Source organism: Adelges cooleyi, unplaced genomic scaffold (genome assembly GCF_023614345.1).
Source record: "Adelges cooleyi isolate 19-005CV unplaced genomic scaffold, UGA_ACOO_1.1 ACOO_flye_CR_arks_rails_tigmint_CR_PRNA_167, whole genome shotgun sequence".
NCBI lineage: Eukaryota > Metazoa > Arthropoda > Insecta > Hemiptera > Adelgidae > Adelges > Adelges cooleyi.
Window position 1 is genome coordinate 734,403 of NW_026095824.1, and position 27,454 is coordinate 761,856.

A 27,454-nucleotide genomic window follows, 5' to 3' on the forward strand; every position below is an offset into this window, starting at 1 on the left:
CAACTGTTGAAATTCTCAAATAAAACACTATGTAAAATAACCGACATTGTTTGTGGAACTGCTGAAATAAAAGTTCTAGTTAAATTTTTTAAATGAAACTTTAAAAAAAATCATATGAAACTGATTTAAAATCAAAAATAACATTCAACTGATATAAAATTACATTTAAATAAAAATTCCAGAAAAACGTAAAACTTCAACTCTAACGGAAACTATAAATAAATTATCAGTTATTTCTAATCTCCATTTGAAAAGCGTCTTACGCCATGCAATCAAACGAATCTTAATTTTGAGATTTGCAAAATTCAATTAATATTCATCATCGTCAAAAGATAAATAATATCGATTTGGTTTTGTTAGTAGTGAATAAAATAAATCTATTAATTTGAGTTTGTGTACTCCAAAGGAGGTAAAATCTAAAATGGTTATTTTCAAATTGGCGCAACTAAGTTAAATTTGTTTGAGAGGGAAAGCGAGGTAAATATCACTCGTCTCGCCAGGACCGTTTATCTGGTCAGGGCCCGTGTCCCACAAAGCGATTATAATTACAGTTTTGTTAAAAGGCACAGTAATTACAGAGCGCCCTGCTCGCGACGTAGACAAAATTACCGACCTCGATCTAGTCGGCACATCAAAGTGACCTGACAATATGACCTAAAATTGAATTGCCTCGTGAAATCGTGTTTTCGAGACGAGGCCAAGCATTTATATTATGCTGCAAAGTGAAAACGATACTGGAAAACAATTCAATCAAATATATTTATTATTCAAACGATAAGACTGCCGTTAAAATATCGATACCGTTTAATGAAACCTAATTACGATAAAACATGTACATATATATATATTTTTTAAAAGATCATTCAGCTCTAACATAGTTGAACGCGGGATCCATTAAAAATGATTTAATATAATGCTGAAATGTTCAATTATTACAATACTAATCCATTATTAAAATAAGTACTTTATTAGTATAAAAAGTAAAATATATCAGCGATATCATCCAAAATCGTCTAATATTCTTTTTTAATGAAAAGTGAAAAGTGTATATTTCATATTTACCTACTCTATCATACATAAAAATTTTAGTTGAGTCCAGAACAGAGACATGTCTATGAAACACAAACGGTCACTGTCGAGTGTTGACACAAAAACAAGTTAATGCGAACAAAACGTGATATTTCTTTATAAACAGGTATTGGAGAACTTGTATGAACTTTTAAGAACTTGACACAATGATAGATATTATGAATTTATTTCAAAGTTTTTGTGTCTTCTGTAAAATTTATTTTAAGTCCCCGTTCTTAAACTAATCGATTTTAATAGTACGTTGAACAATTAAATTCACTGTTTGGCGAACATGAAAAACATTATGTGCCCCACTGCATATCGCATTTTCGCTTGCTTTTTAATATTTTACTTATCGTGACCCTCTGAGTTATATTATACATTATAATATATTCTCTAGTGATGATGAAGACAGTATAGCACGGACGGTTCAGCTATTCAAATCACTGCAGAGCAAATGTAAATTAATTATTCATGTTCAGTCGACTGACAGTTCTACGTTTTTGCTTAACAGATGGAGGTGACATTAGATAAAATTTAATTAACTATTAAAATCGCTTTACAAATGTATGTTTTCCATTTATTTTTCACCGCATTTTCTATTCATGTAATAGCTGTATGAACATTTTTTATTAGGTTTTATAAGATATTGCATACATTTATCATTTTTCTAAGGCTTAAAACTAACTTTAAAACAGTATTTGCTATGTTAGTTTTGTACAATTCGTTAGTAGCTATTATTTAATTAATAATCTATTACAAATGATTGTAGCTGTCTAAATTTCTAAATAATCGCAATCTCATAAATTAAAAAAAAAAATGTATAGAATTTTTAATTTGTATACACGCTATAAATAGGTTAGCTATAAATAACTAGCGCGTTGACACCTCTAAATAATTATATTATTAAAGTTTCTATTTTTTATTATGACATTGAATTACGATGAAAACTATATACGCAACATGTTTTAAAACTCAATTTTCAAAAAAATCATCCGTCATTTTAAATTGTTTTTTGATAAAATTAAAATAATATACTGCTCATATATTTATTAACGAATCTAGTCTGCTCGATTACAATCTGGGTGTCCAATTCCAAATCCAATCAGTCTGATATTGTATTCTCATTTCAATTGTTATAGCTTTATATTAGTGTAAAAGTTATACTAAATGTATTTAATCCAATCAGTCTGATATTGTATTTTCATTTCAATTGTTATATTTTTATATTAGTGTAAAAATTATACCAAACGTATGTAATATCTGTAATGTATGCAATTTCAAGAAATATGTCTTATAATGTTGAGAATGTTTAATTTTCCTCTTGCCGTAATAATACTTTTAAAATATTAAGAGCAATTTGGTTTTGTTCAAATTGAGGTGAAATCCTAGCTTAATTCTGTGATATTTATTACAACGTACAGCTTACCGTAGTTAACGGCGATAACATTGGAACCTCTACTTCTAAAGATTTGTTATCTGTGCGTACCGAAACGCTTATGCAACATAACAGGCACACATTGTACAATTACTATATTTGCATTTACCACGTTCACCTCATAATGTAACCACTAAATACCATAAATATTAAGTACTCGTTATGATTTGAACTTGTCAACTCATTTGTGTTTTTATGTTTTGTTTTCAGGAAGTTTCAATATTTGTTTTCGAAAAAAAGCTAGCGGACAAATTGCACAAGCCTAGGCGAAAAGAAACTGTGACAGAGATTTTGAAAAAGAGCGTCCATTATTTGGAGATGCTCAGACAGCCGAAGCTCATTCTAAAAGTAGTGCATTCGGTAGAAGATTGCAACGAAACGCTGGCCTTTGCTGCAGAACCCGTGATAGCCAGTCTAGCAAACATCTTGGCTTACCAAGCATCGGTCGGTGGTCGATCGGGTAGCGGACCTCCATCGACGGGAGCGTCTCACACGACGTCAGCTCTACCTCGGCCGGCGCACGCACGAGAGTATAACTTCTTAGATTTCGAAATCAAATACGGAATCAGACAGGTAAATATATTATTAAATAACTTAAACCTTTAACGATATCTTGGATCAATTCAGTACGTCTGCGTAAGGTTATATGTTCGATATTAGATGTAAGTTGTAAAGAAAAGGTTTTCTTTCAACCAGCAATAGATAACTCTACTTGAAAACTCGGTTTGTCTTATAAACTAGAGCTGTTCTGTTCACCGACAATATTCGAAACTCGACGAGTATTTTAAAAATTTACATTTCTATAGTAGTTTTAGTTTTGTATAATTTTGCAGATAAAAAATAGTCTAATAGAACATTTATATTAAACTATATGCCTTGGGATTTGAAGATCGAATCTTGTAAATAGTAATTTCAACAAAACAGCATTAAAGTTTTTCTTTTCCGTAAGAGGTCACGGATTTAGGTTTACCATTACAAGCATATTTTTTTTTAAGTTAACTAAAAAATAAAATATAAAAAAAGAATGTAGAGTTAAAAAATATCAATAAGTAATTATTCAGTGTTGTATTTAAACTTTCAAATATTACATTTATATTCAAATAGTTCATTATATAATCTTCGGTTTCAAGTTTTTCTTTCTTAATTTAAAGTTCACTTGTTAAGCCATTATGCAAACTTATTAGAATTGAATTACATTTTTTTTTTTGAAGACATTTTTGGATCTACAAGTTTAATAGTAATGCTGAGTGATAGTTTCATTACTTTACACGTACACAAACAAAATAATATTTTTGATAATTTTTAGATGGAGTTGGAATGTGGATGGGATAAGGATGGGGTGAGGATTAGGTATAGATGGGATGCCTACCCCGTACATTCCAACCACCTTGTAAAGCTATTAAGGCAGTAATTATTATAACAAGCACTTCCAAAAAAATTGTATTTTCTGATACTGACGTTGAGTACTTACTAATATGAAATTGATGAAACGCTAAAAACCAATCAGCTTAAAACCGCAGCGATTAATTAATTTCTGTATGGATATTAATATTGACTTACTATAAACAACGAGAGAGTAAAAATAATTTATTCTAGTGTTATGAATTTTTTATCGATTCGAAACAAAAATGTATAGCTGACCCGGTTTTTTTCAATATTCATATTATATGCTATTATTTTAGGTCGTGATACATCATAACTAATCAAAATATGTTATCATATGAAAATATTCACGTAGAAAATGATATAAATTAAAAAATCAATAAATGCCAAATAATAATTAAATTAATAGTGTAGGATTTTGACTGGAAGTTGGCAAGTGAATAAGAAAACCGTTACTTATACATAAATGGTGAACTACTCCTAAGACTTATCCGTCCAACATACGAGTAAAATAGAAAACTCTTAACCGCGGCAAAGTTTGGTGAATTATAACGTGATTTATTGTTGTTTCGAGGCTCTTAGGAGAAAACACTTCTGAGGATTTAGTTTTGTTTGTGTATTTTTGTACTGCTTTTAATGGCATATTTTTCCGTTTAAGCTCCTTGTAAAATAAGTTTGAATCGGATAGGAACAAAAAACAACTTAAAAACTTATGCAGGTTATCTTACTTTCATAATCAAGCTTTGTAATCGCTTGGCCATTTTTGAGAAATATTTATTTATTTATTCAATCAGACGTTCATTTATATTTTGCCTTTTGGATTTGTTTTTTTATATAATGTCGAATTTAACGTTGTAATGTTTGGCCAAATTGGATCTTTAAATGAACATTAGCAGCAGCACGTTACATAAAGCACAATACAAAAATTAATAAAATATTATTGAAATACTTTGTTTAATCCCTTTAATCACATACGCAGTTGATTTGTATGTATTTTTTTTTAATAATATTTGATTTTCGATTGCAATATAATGTTTAACATTTAATTTTAATAAAAAATGTTTTCCACTAACTCCGTTTGGGTATTTAATATTTGAACCGATCTATATATACATTTTATAATAATTAGTTAAGCCGAATTATAAATGTTCGTTTATTCTGTAAAAAGGTTTTCGGTTGGCCGAACAGGTGCTGCCGGTTTTTCGAATTAATGATTTTTGAATAACTGAATATTATTTCAATAACATTTGGCGTCTCAAGAGTAAAATTGAAACTTTTGAGATTGACATGAATATAAATGGTGAACGTACAAAAATAAAAAACTGACAAAAAGAATTGAAAATCGGAATAGATACTTTTATGTACAAATGTTTGGTTTATAATGGTTTGTATTTTCCAACTTTATTTATATTTTTAAAAATAATAATAGTCACCTGTCACACTCGAAACATTTTTTTATTGTAATTTAGGCGAAATATTCGATTGAGTTTATCGGTGTTGTGTGTTCTTGCACATTTTTTTTTTTTAAGTATATAACGTTGGTATTTTTTAATTTTTTTTTTTACTCATATTTTTAACATGAACAATACGATTTAATAATTTCGTCAATTGACTTCGGTGACCGCTCAAGATACTGTTTAATAGAAGTTATCCGAAATGGCAAACGAATACAACGTCGTATTATTTTCAAACCTTAAATACTATTATATTATACGGTTGTTGATGCTGTGCGATGGCCTTTTTCGAAGATGTACCTACGCTTACAGTGCAATACCAACACCTACGCAGCTTAAATGCAAGTAGTTTTTTTGACAGATCACGTAGAGAAGAGCGATGTTCACAAAAGTGGCACCTTAATAAACGTACCACGCGTTATATAGACTGCATAGCATTGTGATTTCACTCTAGATTGAGTGGTTAAAATCACAACAGAAACATAAACGAAACACTGCACTGCCCACTGCTCGTCAAAATATTATGATTTATCAAGTGTGCGCGTAACGATAGGAGACTTTTCTGGTGATGATTGAACGTCCGTATCGAAGTTAAAAATAAAATAAAATATATGCTATTAGATACTTAGATATATAATAATAGTTCGATACGTATGGAATTAAAACAGTTGGTCGAGAGAAGGACAGCTATTAAAAAATTTAATGTTCAAAACTTTTGTAGGATTATACGAGAAAAATTATTCACGGTTTTAAACAATTTAAAGTACGTAGTCGAATAAGAAGTTGAGATTTTATTAAAAAAAAAAACAAATGTAGACAAACTAATAAAAACGAATTAAAAATATATTATTTTTTCTTTACGTTTTCTATAAAAATTGTATAAAAAAAAATTTGTGTTCTCTTTTGGTTAGCACTAAATAGTTAATTTTTCTTTCATAACGTAAAATGAAAAAGATAAATGTTATCAAGTATAGTATATTATGCCACACTATTATAAAATATTACCCCTTACCTGTTGGATGATAACAGGGTCACTAAATATTTATATTTTTTTATTAGTTAATAAAATACAATTTACTCTAGACCGTCTTATAGGTAATTTTTTTGATAAAGTTTTAAAAACGCGTATTTTAAAGACAAGTATATACGAGTTTCTCGTTAATTAAATAAAAAAGTATTCTCGGCGAAATATAAATGGAAAATCATTTTGTGTAGTCATGATAAACGAATAACAAATTAAAAAAATTAGTTCAAACTTATAAGTTTAATCCAGCTATTAAGTAATTATAGTTTGTACGTTATATGTCAGTAAAGTGTTATTATTTAATAGGACCAAGTCAGTAGCCGAATGCTTTACAATTCAAGTTGAATTAAAATACAAATTATGCTGCTTTTGTCATGTTAATTCATAATTAAATCGTTTAGTTCTGTTGCGTTGAAAAGTGTTTGTATAATTAATTAAAATTTATTTGAAGGGCAATTATCCAAGAGAAAATACTGTATTAATTAACCTAACTTTTGTCCTCATTGTTGAGTATTTTTCAAAAAATAAAAATAAATTATCTTAAAACTATGTCATTTACTCGCGTTTTATTAGATAACAAAAACCTTTAGGATAAAAAAAAAATTCGCAAGCATAATTTTTTTCTCAGAACTCAAGCTATGCGACTTTAATCAATTTGAATATGAATTTGAATTAGTGAAAAATGTAGGGCAATTTTAGAGGGAATTTGCATTTTGATTTATCACCGCGTGTCTAACTTATAAATCCATAGGCAATAAGTTAAAAAATATGTAACAATTAAATAGTAAGCAGTAATGCATAAATATGTGACCAAAAAGTAAGACTCATTCATCAACTGACACCTCTAATGATTCTGATTATACTAAATGATTTTATTTTGTAAACTTCCTACTCCCAAACCATTAAAAGTTCTCACATACATATTTATTGTACAATGAAAAATACCCATTATCAATCTGATAATAAGTTTATAAAATGTGAAAAAATGAATTGAAATTTATTAACTGCTACCAATTGGGGTGGAGTTAAGCCATAATGAAAATGCACGGACAGGTAGAAAATTATCACCGCATCTAAGTCTATAACGAAATACGCCGAGAACTTAAAGAGTTTAACATTAAAGAACCTACAAATTCTAGGAATTTCTGGAATATATTATGTGTTTGCATTGCCTGGAAGAAGAGTGGAAGAAGATACCCGTAAAGCTTTCCACGAATTGAAAATGATTTATGGACAACAGGACTTAAGTCAGAAAATACATTTTACTATTTACGATATTTAAAAGAAAGTTATCAATGGCTTTAGCTAGAGAATCACCTTTTTGCTTTTTTTCAATTATCACATAGCTCGTAGAAATTGCTTGAAGTGAATACAAGTGTCTAACTGAAAGTCAAAGAACCGATTGGCGTAAGGAGAGTATAGAGTAGTCGGCCTTGAGTGGATTAGAGATAATTGAGAACATTGATGATAAGGTGATTTTGTGGAGAAAGCGACTGAATCTTGAAAGAGTTCTTACAAGACGACACGTGTAAGTAAGTTAACTAAATATTTATCTAGTCATTAGAACGATATGTATAATATTATGATCAAAGGTGTGAACACTAGTATTAATGAATACGTACACCGCATCAGCCACACTAGTCTATACACGATCTATCTTACTATGGTAACTATATTTTATGAACTGCGTGCTATGTACATTTTCATTAGTGAATTCGATGTATTATTAAAATACCGTCAACGATTGTATTATGAAATTAAATACACAAACAGAACTATTAGCACGGGGGCTTTGTAAAATTGTACATCATTGCGGCGCGTGGGTTGATTTGATGATAAGCTTTTCAACTAAGTACAACTTCTCTTGTAGGAAAAAACGGTAGTGTTAATTAAAATTTTACACTTTAGGACAAATTTATAAAAATCTTTAAAACTTGCTATGTTAGTTAATATCCAAGCACACGGTAGTAACGTGAAACTAAGTGGAGAAAAATAAAAGCGTAGCGCTCACAACACTAATCAGTGCAATTACCCGTTTAAATTGTATTGCCCAAAGATTGCAAGCGAATTTTGTAATTAAAAATAGTTATTGTTTCATTGATATCAGAATGATTCATGATCTTTTTTTTTTACCACTAAAGACTTATTTATTAGGTCAACGGCTGGTATTTACGTTGAAAAAACATTTCTTATTGAATACATTTTAAACATTATTTTTATTAAATCGAAAATGAAATACATACTTCTTAAATCGCTGTTAAAAATCGTAATAAGATAGAAAGTACAAGTTTGTTTAACACTGTTTACTGGTTTTACACCTTTATTTGTATTTGAGTTTTCTTAAGGAATATTTAATTTTCTGGGAGCCTCGGCACCAAGAACTTTGCAAAGTAAGTAAAATAAAAGAAGTAGGTATTATTCACTAAAGTAAACTTAATTATTATTTTCAGGGTTTCCTAAAAATTAAATTAAATTTCAAAAATTATAACAAACGGAAACAATACTGTGGGATATGCAAAGAGGTAGGGCGTGACATTGTAAAAAGAGGGAGCATAATAAATAACGAAAAACTTTTGGCCAAATATACAAATAGTTGAAATAACTTGGCCGAAGTACTTAAGGTTGAAATGTTAATATTATGTGATTATAGCAGTTTTAAAAAAGGACTAGCAACGTCCGAAATTTTGAATTTTAAGAAATTTGTTGTTTCATTTTAGGGCGGAAATTCATAAACATTCCAGACATGGTAACCAACAAGACACACAATATTCTCATTAAAAACAAAATTAGGGTTGTTATAAACTACTCCGTGTAGTATTACAGTACCTAAACTAATTATACTTATATTGGAATTTTCTTTTAAGTAGTTTAACAAAGTTCAGTTTGTTTTTTTAATTGAAAGATCTACAAAATAAATTTTACACGAGAAAGCGTTCGGGTATGGATTATTTGTTTTGTTAAAAATGTGTTTTTACCTTTTTTATAGAATGTACCCTTAGTCTTAGATCGATGAAAGGAAAAACCCGCACTGTACTTTTATAAAATCTCAATATACTCACCGGTACATATATATATATATATATATATATGTGAGTAGGTTTTCATGTGGCTTTTTGAACTTAAACTAATAGGAAGACATCCATAAACGGACGTCTTTATAGTTTATAGGTATATACACCTACATACGTTGTTTTACTGAATATAGTTATGTTTTTTAGTAAAAAAAACGATTAACCGAAATCCCCAATAAGAAATTCGACGAAAATAATAGATACCTAACAATAAGCTAACCACGGTACTAATATATTTTTGTAAGTTATATTGCTAATGTCTATCCGAGTTTTATTGTTTTTGGTTTTACCAAAAATAATTCATTAAAACAATAATTGGTCGTTACCTCTCTATAAATTATGTTTTTTCTTAAAAAATTGTATGAACTCTCACGTGATGAATTAATTTGATGTAATTTAAATTTTAGTCTGAAATGTATTATTTTGTCCAAAGAAATGCATGTATTTTCTAGAGCGTTTGATAACTAAATAAACATTTGCAATTAATAATAGTATTCATTTCAGGTTAATTTAATTAAATTCCATACATTTTTCTCCGTCTACCAATGCTATTTTGTGCGTTCTCGTGAAAGTTTAACTCTGAAATAAATGCAATAAATAAAACCCTGCCCACGACTAATTGATTTATTTGTAAAGTATAATAAAATATATAATCGGTCGTAATAATAACGCATTTATTATGTACCCGATATTAATTGTATATTTTAGAGTGGCACCAGATTATACAACATAAAAAAAAAAAAAAAAAGATAACCTCAGTTAGTTAGCCGTTTGTTATGATAAAATATGAATTAATCATGAGCCGCAGCATTTCCACTGTTCAGATTGATGAGTAAACGCTGCGCTGTTTTCTATTGCTTTTTTATTGGTATTAATTAAGTATCACCATTTGTATACATTTTTTTTTTTCTAGGTAGAAAAAAATATTTTTAAATATATTTTTTACGTTGTACGTCTACGCATTTCGACCGTTTAACCTGAATGCTTTGTTGATTTCAGATAGCCGAAGCTCTGGATTTTCTATCACCCCAAGTTCACCACCACAATGTGTGTCCCAGTAGTATACTGGTCACGAAAACCGGCACGTGGAAACTCAGCGGTTTGGAATTCATCGGTAAGTACGATTGTAAAGTTTAAACTACTTTCAGCTGTCGCAATGTTATTTTGTGCCCGCTTAAAGAAACAGTACTATGTTGTTGGCAAAACATGGCCGCGCGCGTTATCTTTTCGTACCTCGTGTTGCAGTCGTGTACTTTGCGTATTAGCCATTTAGTGTCCTCGTTCAACTTTACTAATGAACTAATCTCCATACCTACGGTTATCCTCAAATACAGTACAGCGAGTATAGGCGAGTGGCAAAACCAAAACCGACCTAAAGAGGAGGCCAAAGCGTTAGAGCTAGACGCGCGTAAAACATCAATCTCGGCGGTGAATACAAATTCCCGAATTATACAAAAACACTGCACGGTTGTATATTGTTCTAACGCGAACCCTCGATGATGTACAAACAAAAAGGCGTATGTGCAAACATTTTGTAAAAAGGTAACACAGCCGTGTGTGGATAATTTTGTAATTTATTAACAACGAGGTGGCCATACTAGCTTATTATTCCCAAAGAGTGGAAAACCCTGCCAAAACACTAGTGGAAACTCCCATTTGTGTGCGCTCGAATAGAAATAAAAAACTGTACTTTTGGTTAGTTACACCGAACGCGGTTACCTACGGTCATTCTAAATATAATTTTGACAAGACGGTCGTACTAATTACTCCTGTCATCGTTCAGCGGTGGAGGAGTAAAACGGTCATGACAAATTACCTCGTCCCGCTGGGACACAGAAACCGAGTGAGATATATTTGATTAATATATATATATATATATGTATACACTTGCATGGGAAATTGTTAAATTTCACAGAGTTTTGAGAGCTATTTCGAAGCATGTTTGTTTTTCTGTGCAGTTTCTTATAGCTTTTCCGGTGCCCGAATAAATTACCATAAATAACTTTTATTTTCTAACAGAAAAAAAAATATATCAAGAGAAAAAAGGATTTTTAAAGAACAAAAACAAATTTTTGTTTTGTTTTTTATCGTTCCATGTGCTCCTGGCCTAAGTGACGTATTTTAGCTCTTAACGTGTCCGCCCTGGTTGAGGTAACTGCCGTGAACACCTACAACATCACTGTATAACCAGTACTCTGGTTACAAAAATATCCTTATAATTTGCTCCGTCGGCAATAGAACTCAGCTATAAGGTTAGCGGTCCTATAAAATCCCGTTGAGCTATATTATGGTTACCAGTAAGGCGAATGTTTAATGCAAAAGTCATAATCAACTAATTATATAAAGAGAAATCCACGTTAACACGTGGCTTAACATGAATCGTAATTATTACACTATGTATACTATTCATCGTCGAGTAGTAACATGTCACGAAAATCGCCACAGCCCCTAATATACATCAGCTATGCGTTATATTCTTTTTTTTTTTTCTGGGCTTTTACAGGCCTTTAAGACCCATCGCCGCAACATCATATTGTCTCCAATCCTCTCTATCGTTTGCACATTCTTCTGCGTTCCTTACGTTCAGTAGTTTCAAGTCTTCTCTCTTTGTCTAGGGCATCCTGTAGGTCTCTTAGTGTCGGGTTTCCATTTAGTTATTGATCCAATCATTCCCTCTGATCTCCATACGTGCCCCGCCCAACTTATCCTCGTGCTCTTCAGGGACCCAATAACGGTAGGTTCCTTATAGAGATTACCCAATTCTTCGTTGCTTCTCATTTCATACTCTCCGTCGTTATTTCTCTTTGGACCGAAGATTTTCCTTAATATCTTTCTTTCAAACACTCCTAACTTTCCTTCGTCCGATTTTGCCATGGCCCACGTACCACATGCATGTAGAGCAATTGGTTTAATTATGACTTTGTATAACGTTATTTTAGACTTTATTGATAGTGTTACATGCGTTATATTCAATATAATATAATATGGTACTCTTAAGTTCGATAGAAATATTTTTAAGCATATAATAACGTTATAATGACATTTTAACTGTACATTTATATGAAGTCAATCGACTGTAAACTCGATAAAACAAAACAAAAATACCTACCAAATAATATTGTTAGGTTAGATTAGATTTTGTATACTATTTGTAATGGAAAACTGATTTACAATACAAACCTGGGGGTGAAAAAACACAAATTTATTTTAAACGGTCGGTCGGGCCGGCGCTTTTTTATTATTCTTTTTTTTTTTTTTTTGCACGCTTCAACTTTTTATTTAACAGTTAGTTTGGTAACCTTTACGTCGTTTTTCAATTATTTCTATCGATTATATCTGTTCGTTGTCCCTTGACAATAATTTTTTATTGTTGTTATTGTGAAACTGATATTTTGGCTTGTTTTATTGGCATTTTGTCGTCTGAATTCGACGAAATAAGATATATCACAATGAGCAATACTGACAATTTCTTGTCCTATCGAATAACTTTTTTTTTTTGATAAAAGTTGATTTTATTTTTCCATAACAACTTGTTTCGTGGTAATCTAAAAAAAACACAATTCATATTATTTCTTAGCAGTTATCGGATAGTACAGAGCAGAAAACATGAATTGCCTTTTCAATTGAAATTGACTGAATTACGCAATATTTTAGCAACTTTTCATTGGGCACAACAATTAATTTAAATATAATAAAATTAATAGTAAAAATTGTATTTAACTGTTTCTGGTCAAAAAATATTAATAAAACGTTTTCAAATATTTGCTTTAATATCGAAAAGTTCTACAAAGAAAGATGGGTCATTAAAATGGGTCATGTTTTTTGTAATATGAAAAGGTTTAGTTAGCTTGTACACAACTCGAACAGCACAAGCATAAATACAATAACAGTGCGTATTTAATAAGTATTATACAATTATTGAGCTGATATATTGTTCAAGTCAAAAATATTTTCGTTAATGTTTGTTTTAAAGGGTAATTTTTGAAAGTCCAGTTGTTATCTACAGACTTTACAGATTTATAGGCTTTCACGGACTTATCTACAATAATATAATACTAATACCAGTACTAATGATATTGTACCATTATGGGAATTTAATGTTGAATAATGTAATATATTATATTTTGTATTGAATTCAAGTAGAGCATGTTTCGGGGAATCCATTAACGGTTAATTAACGACATTAACAATCGGTGACGTTTGGAGCCGGAAAAAAAATACCATGAAGACAATGCAAGCGCAAAACCATTATTGTCATATTATTATTATACCGGTCGGTCGCACCATTGAAACCATCGAACCGCACCGTCGCGTATTCTCTGCCAACGGGCTAATGGTACCGACCGAATTTTTAATTGCACAGGCCTGTCTGGGCCACAGGCACAAATCGTGATTTATAGACGTCCGCCGACGGAGAAAACTTGCTCGCGTTATTTGAACAAAACTGCCCACGCTCGACGCTTCCGCCAACGGTCCAGGCGCGTCATTTCGATACTCCAATGGGACTTCAACTGCGTCCACGGCATTGAATCTGAAATGTATTCAGAATTTTGTGATTGTGTGAGTGATTTTTTTCTATGTTACCACCTGGCGAACTGGTATATGAGTCAGACATGATATAGATATGATTAAAATCAGAGTTGGGCGTATTCATAATCACGATTATGATTTTGAGTATAATCGCATGGGGGGAATGTGTGATTATGAATATGAGTGTATTCACAAGCTCTTGACTGATGATTATGAATACAGTTGTGATTATGACTATGAATTAAAATACGGCAAAAATCATAGGCGTGATTTTGATTTTCGCATTATTCACAATCATATTCATATTGATAGCTGTATTTTTAATCAAAATCAACGCGAATATGGCGAAAACCTTAGCCATGAATATGAATACGGGGAAAATCATAATCACGCCTAAGATTTTTGCCGTATTCATATTCATAATCATAATCACACCTGTATTCATAAGTCAGTGATTACAAGTCAGGTCCTTGTGAATACACTAATATTCATAATCACACATTCCCCACATGTGATTATACTCAAAATCATAATCATGATTATGAATACGCCCAGCTCTGATTAAAATATTGATGCGTACAGTGAAGTAAGTTAATGTTCCAAGTACAAGAAAATACAATTGAACAATAAGCGTACTGCATAAGATATGTTTATGAGTAATATTTAATGTGTCGTTCTTAACTGTTAAACATAAGAAAACTCAATTCTATTTGTTTTAAACTAATCTTTCACAGAAGAAGACGCTGTACCGCGTGCTCCAATCTTCACAGTTTTAAGCTACAAAAATGTGTACTGTGTCAAGTGCTCGGCCTTGACCGACCAGGGCTGCTCTTGTGTGCCACCGGACGCAGTGGCAGTCGGTCATAGATCCTTAAACCAGTGGCTCTCCGTAATTTATAATATTTAACAAATAGATCAACATACCAACAATGGTGTTAGTACACATGTTCACAACTGGTGTTAAGTTTAGGGAAACGGAAAACGCCAAATTTTATAAAAAAATATAAACTAAAACACGAATACACTCTCTGAAGTGTCTACGGAACCGTAAACAAAAAACTATTTTGTTATAAAGTTAACATCTTCTCTATGGGGGGCTAAAAGGCCGATTTTTTATTTTTGTTTTCAAATGTTTATTATAAGCGTTTATATTTTCATGAAGGGAAACTAAGAAAATGCGAAAAGGAAATCTTAAGAAGAATACACGGTCCAGTGTTTAATACCGAAACACAACAATGGGAATTGATAACGAACGCACATCTGGAAACTTATACAAAAGGGAAGATATTGTACAATTTATTAAAGTAATAAGAATGCAATGGACCGGACATGCGTGGCGAGCGGACGAATGCCTAATAAAAGAAATAATGACTTGGACTTAAGCGGGGAGGCGAACAAGAGGAAGACCACGGAAAAGATGGATAGACAGCGTTAATGAGTTATGGAATGCGGTAGCTTAAGAAGATGGAACATGACATATAGCGTATGATAGATAGAGATGGGGGAGATATTTTTGGCGGTAAAGAACCTCAATGGGTCGTAACAATTTTCATAGAGAAAATAGTGTGCTTCACATAAATCTAATGTAGCAGTATAAATCACGAATCTAAACTAATAATATTGTAGTATTGTATCATTATTATTATAATTACGGCGTCTAGTTTCAAAACCAGCTCAAAGCAATTTTTGAACATTTTCACAAACAACAAATATTAATTTCTTCAGATGGGCGATTTTAAAACCAACCAAGATTTTCCCTACACAGTTTGAGTTAGTTATAATCTTTATTTGATGTTTAATAATAGTTTTAAGTATCGTGTAATACAATGTGGCCGCTTAAAAAAAAAAGATTTTCAAAATGTCTTTTTGCTGATTTTCTAACTAGACACTTCAATTGTATTATAAGTACATAAGTATTATTTCCACAAACTGTGAAACGAAGTCGATGAGTAACAGAGACCAGTAGACGAACAAATTTTTAACGCAGTTGTTCATGAAACGTTATAACGGTAGAGTGGTATCACAGTCTTATCCGTGCTAATACCAAGTAGTCCGCACGTCTTGTGCCGTGTATTCTTTAAAAATAATGGTGACTTTACAAAACTGATACGCCTCATTGAAAAAAACCAAAAAAAAAAAACATTTGACTACTAATAAAATAATAATAATGTTAAAAAAAACAAGTTGTTCGTTGGGATATTTTTACCGGAATTGAAATTTGAAAATATATATACATATATATCATCACTGAGACTATACTTTCGCCCGTAGTTTCGGTACCTGTCAACGGCCAAGACACGGCACTGTTTGTCGTCTTAATTGTTTTCTTTCGTTTCGTCGGCACTAGCTCGCACACACGGCGCACATGTAACACAATTGTAACACGATCCACCTCGTGACACACAAAATGTATTTTCGAAAATCCCGGGTCGGATGTGTAATAAAAAAAAAAAAAAAGAAGAGAAGAAAAAAAAAGAAGAAGCGGAAAACGATATCTCGGCGCGAAAAAGAACACTCGGCGGGCACATGTCACACCTCCTCTACCGCGGGCGTGTACACGTGATTTACCGCCCACGGCTTGGCACGAAAATATCAGACAAACGTGCTGGCGTTGATATAATTAATTAAACGGCTGCGCTATTCTATTGTTGCCGAATTGGCCGACTTTGCGTCGCGGCACGAGCTATTTAAAAGTTAAAACTATACACATACGTGTAGGTTTTAATTGTAATTGCATTGCAGTGGCGGATTTGAGGGGGGGGGGGAGGGGGGCGATCGCCCTTGGGCCAAGAAAAAAGGGATTGTAATAAATTTCGACCGTGTCAATTAATTTACCTGTTAATATGTATAAGCTTCGTGGTATTATTTTCAATTTAAATCATTTTGTCTATGAGTAAAAGCCATTTTAGTTAATATAATAGTAAATTTTTTGTTCCGTCGCTGAAAACAGATTTGAACTCGTCATGAAGTTTACTTGAGATCGGTCAGCGTACTTTTAATTAAATTTAAAATCAAATTTTAAAAAGGTTAAAATTAAAAATTGAAAAAAGTACCCTGACCGATCCTAAGTAAACTTCATGGCGAATTCAAATCTGTTTTCAAATTACTTATCGGATTACTGGTTCGGCCTGTGCGATGGACAAAAAATGATGTGTTTTGACTGAAAAAAAAACGGCCAGTATCGAATGTAGATAATATTATTGAAAGATTTGCTAAAGAAAAAAAAAAGGCATTGATTTTATATTATAAATATCTGAGTATTGTACTTTATTTAATTATAAGTATGTATTTGATATTTAAACAAACTTGTTGTAGCTATTTTCTATGAAAGTTTATTGGGTCAAAATTAAACTGAATTAATAATGATTAATTAAAAAATAACTAATCAAAATAATTAATATATTGTAACACATTTTGTAGACAATTAATAAAAAGTAAAAATCAAAAAAGGTAATTTTATTATACCTACAAAAAACGAAAATTCGCCCCCCCCCCCTTGGACAACCCCTGGATCCGCCACTGTTTCATTGAATAAATCCGACAAATTACATTGATTTGAATCTAGCTGTTCGTCTTTTGAATCTAACAGAAATCAGACAGGTAGAGTCCTATCTGATTACATATGAGGTCAGTTACAGCATGACGTGTTTTATGCTGTTAAGACAAAACTGGTGCAAAACCGGATAACAATCGGAAAACAAATTGAAACTATATTCACGCGCGAGAAAGACACGTTGCTTGTATATTAAAGTTAAACGTCCGACAGACTAGACGGGTCGTTAACGAGACGGTATAGTTTTTCCTGTTACAGTAATTGCTCTGAAATAGGGTGTTTAAAATAGTCAAACACAATTTCTATTCTATTTATTTTTTATAAGATATAATGAACACATTTGGATATTGCTGTACAAATGTTTATCCAAGTACTATTGTTAGACACACGTTTCTATTAACTGTTTGTAATCCTTTTTTTTTTTTTTTTTTTTGAAAAAGCTCTGAGCAGAGGTGAAATGGTCCCACGTGTCCCGACTCAAACGCCATAAACTTCCCAGTTATTATTATTGTTGAAGAAATGATATTACTGGTTTTTATATTGATTTTTCCCCTCTTCGTCTACTAGTTTGTCTTGCGGTTATTATCGTTCGTTTCCCGTCTAAGTGTTCGGTCCAAAACCATTACCTTGTTTGTTATTCGGTCAAAAATAACTACATCTGCCCGCCTGTTTTGTTTGTTGATTATTACCTCCAGACTTCAGTATAATATTACTACTAAGCAATGCACTCGTTCGTTCACCGCCAATTATTTTTTAAGGGGCATATTATGATTTTGTGGTTGACCGAATTCCACTATAGCTCCGAATGCTGGTTGTGGGAAAGATTTTCAATTAATTACTGATCAATTGCCTAGACTGTCCCAAAATCGACTTCTAGCACTATATTTCACGAGGAAAATAATATCCGGCTCAATTCGTTTATATATATATATATATATATATATATATATATATATATATATATATATATATAGATGGTATACAAGCTAATATTTTCGAGCGAAACCTATACAATTCTACCGACGACATTTTTTGGCCAATTGGCCTCGCAACAATTTATGTGCCATGTCTCGAAACCTATTATTTATGCTACTCGATTTTATATGGTTTAAAGTACTTTGAGAATTACGACCTATTAAAATATGTATTTGTAACGGTCCAATGTCTCTAACCAAAAGTACGCCGCCATTACAAATAGACATCCGACACCTAGAAATAAATTATTGATATAACGTATACCTGCGCGTACACTGGTACACGAATATCCGGGATTGCATTATTTACATAAAAGGCCACGACACGAGGGTTAAAAATATGTATAGGTATGTGTATAATGTAGGTATTCCGTTTTTTTTGTAGTTTAGGTAATATTGCTTTAGGAGATTCTCTATTTACTAAAGCGTACCTATACCCTGAACGAAACTGGACATAAAATAATATGTTATTTAAACTCAAACTATAATTAAAATTAAAATAAATAAATGATTTAAATAAATGTTTAGAAAATGAAATCAATTAAAAGCCAGTACAGTGGGGTCGGGACATAGTGGGGACGGAGAGGTCACAGATTTACAGGTTTTTATTATAACTGAAAGTGATAAAATCACTTCGATGCGAATCTGTGGATAGTATGTTCAAACTAGTTATAGTGGTTTAGAAGATGCAGGGTGGATACGATAAGGGTTGATCGTCTGTCTATAAAAATGTACTGTCATGGTTACCCATATATAATTAACAATATAATTAAAATATTTTCATTGCCTGTTGACTGTTGATTCACACACACATAGCAACCTAGAAACCGACTACGGATAAAGTGTGCAACAGAAAGCAATACCTCTATTGTATTTGTAAGTATTATGTTTAAAAGAAAAAGCGAACATTTTTTGTTTAGTTTTTTCCTTTGCAAAGTTTACTAGAGCCCCGAAATCAGATAAATAGCAATAATAATTTAAGTTCTTAAATAAATTTAGAGAATTTGTACAACACGTTTTACTATTCTTTTAAATATTAGTAATTTATTTGCATACAAATATATTATAATGAATAGTTAAATACTACTCTGTTATTACACACTCTGTACAGTACCCAATAACACATTTTAATAACACGTTTAATTCACATTTCCAAATTACCAAATTATAGAAGAGATGTCAAGGCGACTTTAAAATTGAACCAATATCAAAAATATAATGAATTCTACTACTATTGTGTTTATTCACATTTTCCCACCTTTTGGTAATAATAATTTTGAGCAACCATCAGTTGCCATAATATATTTTTCTGACAGTTAAAGATGTATCTAACAGATTACTGATGACAACATAAATATTAGCAGATTAAACTACATTTTACAGACTACAATATTATGTTGTACGTCAAAATAATATTACGAGAAATCCTCAAAAAGTATATACATGTACAACATACATACATTAACAATGTATAAATTGTACGTCCATTATACACTGGACTTAAATCTACAGCGTAATATTTCAACGAGTTTATTAAAATTTATATTTTATTAAAACGCTCCTAAATTTTTCTTCGGCGGAATAAAATATTCATCTAAACTAAAGTTTTGCACAAAGCTAGTAAGTTAGAAAAACTTTATCGGTTAGAATGGTAATTGAATAATATATTAGGTCTATTAGTTATAATATACATTTAGATTTTGTATACGTTTTAAACGCACAAGCATCTCAAAGTGAATTTTAAACACATTTAATTTTCAAAATATTCTGTTCAACAACTATTTAATTACATACCCGGTTCAAACTGTTACGGTGAGTGACCAAATACTGTATGAATTTTTTTTCTATGTAATATATCATATTTTTATATATATTTTACTGAAACACGCATAATAACAATACAATTTTTATTTTGTGGCCATGGCATTAACTAAAAAGTGTGTTGAGCAAAATATTGTTTATATTTAGAATAATCCTGGCAAAAAACATTGCTAGCTTAAATTGTCTGTATAATTGTCTTGTATTGGCATGCGGTCGACAACATTAGCACTTTTTATATTATTATAGTAGCAATTCGCACAATCTAAAAATCTTTAAAAAAAATTGTATACTGAACGCGCGAACTGCAATAAAATGAACGGCTGTATACCTACTATAATTTAGTAAAAATAAAAACTTCAGATGAAAATAGGTCAATTTCAGAAACTGTATACTTAAACGATTATCTATGTTCTAAATACCCATACGCTTAGGTTTAGTTCATTGGGTAAAGCTAATAGTTGTTTTTTATTAACTAAGTAGATTTTACGTAAAACCTTGCAATCATTAGCATAGTTAGCCATCAGCATTATTAACATAATAATCAGCAAAACTAGCCATTAGCATTATTAAACATCATGGGCATAATTAGTTATCCTGAACTCTGAAAATTATATGAAGTAGCGAAAGCAGATAACCGGTGCTCAGATTCGCGACAAACCCTCGGAAAAGAACAGCTTGAGTGCTTGTATTGGTATGATCATTTTTTTGGCCATATTACTGTAATTTTTGTATGAAATATTAAGCTCAATGAATATTATACTTGCTATGTTTCGTTTTTTCTACCATATATTCGCCTATTTGATAAAACATAATTAATAACTTGTCTAATGAGATGCCGATCGTAAAATATTTATAATAACACAAATCGAGTTACTTTATTTAGATGACAACTGATAAGTAAGAAGTTGTCTTTCGAAAATGACTTAACATTTTTTCTGTCATGGAAATTGTGTAGTTTTAACTTAGTAAACAACTGATATCTTATTTTTTTTAAAAGTCTTACCCAATTAATTAGTTTACTTAAAAATAATATGGTTCCGCTCAGGACCTAATTGGAAATTCATTTATTATAAGTTTAAGTACGTATTTCGAACATTTAAGGACAAGGTTCAATTTTTCATTAAAAATTAATAATTTATTGGAAATTTATATTTATTAAATTCCTGTAGACAAAGGACATAGCAACAGAAGCAATTCTGTACTATGGGACTAGAGTAGGGTATAGTCATTAGGAAGACGTCAATCTTCATCCAATAGTTTCTTTAGTTGACTAACGTTATAACTTATTTAATTTAATTATTTATTTACTGGTAACCAATTATTGTCTCTTGTAGTGTTTTATTATACAGTAATAGCAAGATTTTCGATAAAATATAAAACTCAAACAAATTACAAAACTATTTCAAACCTTATATTGAACAATTTGATTGCAAATAAAGTAAAGCACATTATATCTTTATAGAGAAACACCAGAGACACAAAATACACACATATTTCGGGATATTCTAAAGCTAATTTTAAAAAAAAGGTTATTGTTAACGACGCAGGTAGGTATTATAAATTGCTATTAAAAAAACATGTATACTTACAAAAAGCAACCTTATGTTAGTGGTTAAAATTTCAATAAATGTCACAACATTTTATAACAAAAACATGTATATAATATATATTATATAAACAAATAATGTAGAATGGATACATATGACACATAAAAGAATATATAATATATAGATACATATTTCCGTGTAGCCTTTGTGGTTAGTCTGTGTACACTGTACATGCATTTTCGATATTAAATAATTTAAAACTGTATTCCGTCATACACACATACTATGAATATTATTACTTGCCGAGATCAGCCACGTCAACTCGACTCGATATTATTTTAATACGCTCGGCGTGGTAGTATATACAATAATATGGGCTTGTGCTTACAGCTTAACCGGCATTAAGTTTACAGGTGAATTGTGATGAGGTTAAATTTGAACGTGCACGAGTGCATTAATCTATGATGGCCATCATTTTCAGGTCGCAACTTTATGGGCTAGTAATTCGTCATGGTCTAATGACGGTTGATACACGTGTCCCGTGGACGTAGAGAATTATTTGTACCGCGTAAACAGCACCTGAATTAATCCCCAAGTGTTAACTCCGGGGTTTAGTTAACCGTTATTAATGTTTTCTGAAATAATCGCCCGGTCGTGTGTGTGTGTGTGTGTTTCGCATACCAACTCTAATTTATCAGTACACCAACCCTTGGTCCGAAGTAAGGTAATGGTAGCGCATCGGTTTCAGCGAAAAATCTACGAAATTTTAATTATTTATTTGTACAGCCGTGAATTAATGTCGAAATTTAACTGCTATTTCTCTTTTGGCGGCCCGTCCAAACGCATAATTGACAAACGTACCGAAATAAAGTATAATTTCTTAATCAAAAACAATATATACCTATATAAATAAATATATATATATATATATATATATATACACACATTTAAAATAGTATTTGTTCAAAAGTTTCAAATAGTATATCGTTCGGTAATATTTTGATTAATCTAATATATTCCATACGTATGTAGTTCTGTATACTTCCAAGTTATACACGCATACAAAATATGTATAAAGTCTTGCTATCGGAGAAAATTCAAAATGGCTGTCGACATTTAGCAGCTGTCAGTCTACCCGTTTAGCAATTTCTTCGTGTCAACTATATGCTTTAATAGGAATCTTAGGTTCTTGTTATTGGATAGATATCACTTATTCACTACGACTCGTACATTACGAGCACCGGTGGCCACTATAAACTCGGTGATAAAAGTTTTTATGATCAGTCTCTAAGAATGCAACGACGTCAAAATAGAGCGAACACATTCATCGTTAAAACTTTTACTGTCGCGATAGAAACACATTTGTTTCAATTATGCGCGACGCTAAAGTCTCGCGAGCCAGTAATGTGAGAACGTTAAAATTCGAGTTGAAATCAACTATCTGTAAATATTTTCCATTCTGCGCCATTGTTATTTTTACTGTTCAGGTTTAACACCTTCTTAAAAACCATAAATATTAAGTGATTGTTTTTCATCAGCGTTTCGTCTTAATTTGGTTTCGCAAAATTATTTTAGAAATTCCGCCCCGTCGTCTAACGTGTACGGCACAAACTTGTCCTTCGGAAATGAACAAACAACATCCTTAAAACGCTATAGAGTGATTTTTCTTTAATAGTATAAACTATGGTTTTATAATAAATACCTATAGCATATATGCATCACATTAACACAAGCTATAGTGGTAATCATATACTTTTTGAAACTATTTTAGTATATTATAGTTTCAATTTTTCAGCATAAATAAAACTGTTTTATATAACATATATTATATATATATATGTATCTTTGTATAATTGTACACCTACATAATTCATACTAATAACTAAATTTTTTTTTTTTTTAGTTCAAACTGAAGCAAGAGAAAGAATTACCTGCACGCCGTGGACGTCAAGATTGCCAAAAATGGCACAGCCTGATTTAGATTACATAGGTTCGTATTCAGTCATTTTATATCTAAAATTATATTAATTATTCACAATTTGATACTTAATTATATTTATAAATAAACTATAAGTTTGCATCAACATGAACTTTAAATTCCAACAAAAGTTTTAATGGATTTTCCAGGAGTTTCTCTTTTTTGTAATGGGATGGTTATGAAAACTACATTTTTGTTTGTGATGTCATATTATATTTTAAACTCCTCTATGCCAAATGAGGGAACTAATGACGCGATAAACGATTTTCAATCGGTTGTGTATTTAATTATAAGTCCATTTGATAAACGCCTGGCTAAATGTAATCCGGCTTACATGCAATCCCTTTGCATATGATAATCTCTTGGTACACTTGTAGGTGAATAACTGTTTACGTTGTATCAAACTAAATGCACTTAACTATTATTATAACACTGCTTTCTCGTGAACACCAATTTATATAAAGTATTTTTAGGAATTTATGCTGTCTAGGTTAGACAGTAGACCCCCATCATAAATAATTATTTTAAACTCGACTGTAATATTTTTACTGGTATAGTTGATATGTGATGTGTATAATAACTTAGTGTACATACAATCGTATAACATTTCAAACATTATATATTGTTCAACTGAATTATTATTAGACTTAGTATATGTCACGTTCAATAATATTACAAAAATGAAAATTAAAATATTACATAGAGCAAGAAACAAGTGAAGTTTGTGTTCCATCCACGACAGTTACATGACGTTTCTTGTTTTCATTGCGTCTCGGTTTTTAGTCGGTAAATCACATATAACAATTTTCTTACAAACACATTATAATATATGCATTCTGTATTGTACATTCTAATGAGTTTTGCATTAAACATTGTTACCAGTCGAGTAGGTAATGCAGGATCGTTTAATTTCACACTGGCTTAGGCGTGGTAGTGTTTACTTGCCTCACTCTTTAAACCACTGCTGGTTTACATTATCAACAATAAAATATTTTCAAATTTATTTAAATGTGACCTAGTCAGGGCTTTTGAAAAGGATAGAGCTATGGAATTTTGCAATGATACATTTTATAAATGTATTGCTTTAAAACATAACATATATAACTGAAAGCCTTTTTTTATTACCGCTGTAGTTAATAGTAGAACAACCAATGATTTTTGCAATTTAGTCAACAATCGAACAAAGACTACAGTAAATATTTTGTAATTGCCTTAAATATTCAATCTAGCAAAAGAGTACAGAATAAGGATAAGCTAAATAACCTGAATTTAAAAATATCGTTTTTAACATGGATGATACTTTTAGCCTTGTGGGCAAAATACTAATTAACATTGTTTTCACTTTTGTGTACAGTTTAACTGATTAATAACGAATATGATGTTTCCAGCTCCTGAAGTCCAGCTGTCTTCCTACTGTAGTTCCCACAGCGATATGTTTTCATTAGGAATGGTAATATTTGCTATATTCAACAATGGCCGACCACTGATACAAGCCAATCACAGCAGCTCGACGTACATGAAACAACTGGACGTGGTAAGTAAAACTCATTTTCATTTCAAACTTTAGGTTTTATTTGCATATTTATAGTTCTATGTTATTGCATAATACAGAAAACGTACTAATTGAATTACTATAAAATTTATAAAATTTAATTTCTATAGTATGGTTGTATGTATTTCATTAAATGTATTATCTCTCTCTCGTTAGGTATATATATATATAGATAACAATTGTGGATGAAATTGTTATTGTACAACAAATATTAATGGGTCATAAGGGTGGAAGCGTGTGATAACAATATGACCGTAATTATAAAAGATAAATTAACTTAATAAATTTAGGTCAACGTACATGGATGTAAATTACAAGTAGTTTACTTTTACCTTTTCGAAATAGATAGAAAAAAAACATCAACAATTAACAAAATAAATGCTTTGAAATGTGCTCGGTGCTTATGCTGCCGAACAAACTTTGTCGACACAACCTACACTGTCGCTGACAATATGTATGTAAACATCCTTTGAAAATGTCAGCAACAGATGTCCGTGACAAAGTTGTAACAACTGAATTGTTTATTTGTTACTGTACTGAACCGTGTGGATATAATAATAAAACTTTCTGATGAATTTAGAACCATCCAAATCACATTAAAATAACTGTTACAAGGAAGCCGAAATATTTAAGGTATATCATTCAAATTTAAAATAACATTCAAAAAGATAAATTCTAATAAAGCACCAGAAAATTCTTAGGTTCAATTCTAACAGTTTGAATAAGTATCAAATGATTAAAAACAAAATTGAATATATTTTCCTATATATATCCTTAAATATCTATGAATATATATTCTTATATTTTGTTTTAACTATTATAATAAAAGTTCATCAATCATCATACGCACATATTACACATTACGCCTTAAAAATTAAGTCTAACAATTTTATCATAACATATTGTATCGAAATTCAATAACATTTATCTGATAATTGTTATTAAATGTATTTTTGTAACGAAATAATTAATTTAAAACTTGAGTTACGTGGAATAAACCTTTATAATTTTAAATTTACAAAACTAGTGTTAATTATACATCAAGCATTTTTCATGTTTTCAATTTCTGTAACGTGACTTTTAGTTCGTAACTACAATTGAGCGATTTCTAAGTATCAAGATAATAAATAGTGATTTGTTTTTATTGGCCAGTCTTCGACTTTAAAAATTACCATCCGTATTCGATAACTTCATGTTCAACATAACATTTGCTATTGAATATGATGTTTGTAAAACCTAGAAAAAAATTGTTTTTATTACTATAATTAGCCCGCTACAATAATCTATATTTATTTATCCATATAAAACAATTTAGCAATACACATAATATTCAACATTTTTATGTCTTGTGTCATCGCCAATCAACGAGTTTGGTACTATTTTATTTATGCGTTAAATTTGCAAAAGCATCACCAATTTATCCTTATGAATAATTCAACATTCTCGTTGAACTTACACTCAAAAACAACTTCAAATCGATATTTTTTGTCGGTGTAGCTCTAATTTTCAACTGATTCGCATTATTCATCGTCATCGCTAACAGCATTAATTGTCGAAATCGGATATCCGCTGTAGTCCAGTTACAACTGTATAGTCCAAAATTTAAACCGTCCCTCTAAACCCACAGAAATATTTGTATTCATATTAGTCAAGTCTGTATAGTATAATCTATATTACCTCCTCGTTCATAACGTCCGAAAAATATAGGTGCATGAATAACTCTGCAGCGATACTGGTGTAACTGACAATGAATTTCAATAGACCAATAAAATTGACAGGATAAGTTGAAAGTAACTGCAAAATGTAATAACATTTGTACTATTGTTAAGATAATAAAAGTAATATATTCATTTCAGATTTTCCAGTAGTATCATTCATTTTATATAAAATACATAAGCAATAACTTATAGTTATAAGTATATAAAAGTAGAATCGGATAACGAGTATTCAACAAATCTAGGCCTTAACGAGATAGAGCTTTCCTAAAATGAACTCTAAAAAACTCTGAAAAGTTCATTTACTTATTATAATTACCTTTATAATTAATTATGATAATGTTAA

General features: G+C 30.8%; 1 protein-coding gene across 4 annotated transcripts in view; it reads left to right on the plus strand.

Moving 5' to 3' along the window:
- Positions 1–27,454, plus strand: part of LOC126832749 (SCY1-like protein 2) — a 97,487-nt gene that overhangs the window by 40,279 nt on the left and 29,754 nt on the right. For all 4 annotated transcript variants that reach the window (XM_050563652.1, XM_050563653.1, XM_050563654.1 and 1 more), the window contains exons 3-6: positions 2,717–3,079; positions 10,438–10,552; positions 23,767–23,853; positions 25,230–25,375. In XM_050563652.1, the coding sequence (XP_050419609.1) occupies positions 2,717–3,079; positions 10,438–10,552; positions 23,767–23,853; positions 25,230–25,375 (711 nt within the window). The remainder of the gene's footprint in view (positions 1–2,716; positions 3,080–10,437; positions 10,553–23,766; positions 23,854–25,229; positions 25,376–27,454) is intronic.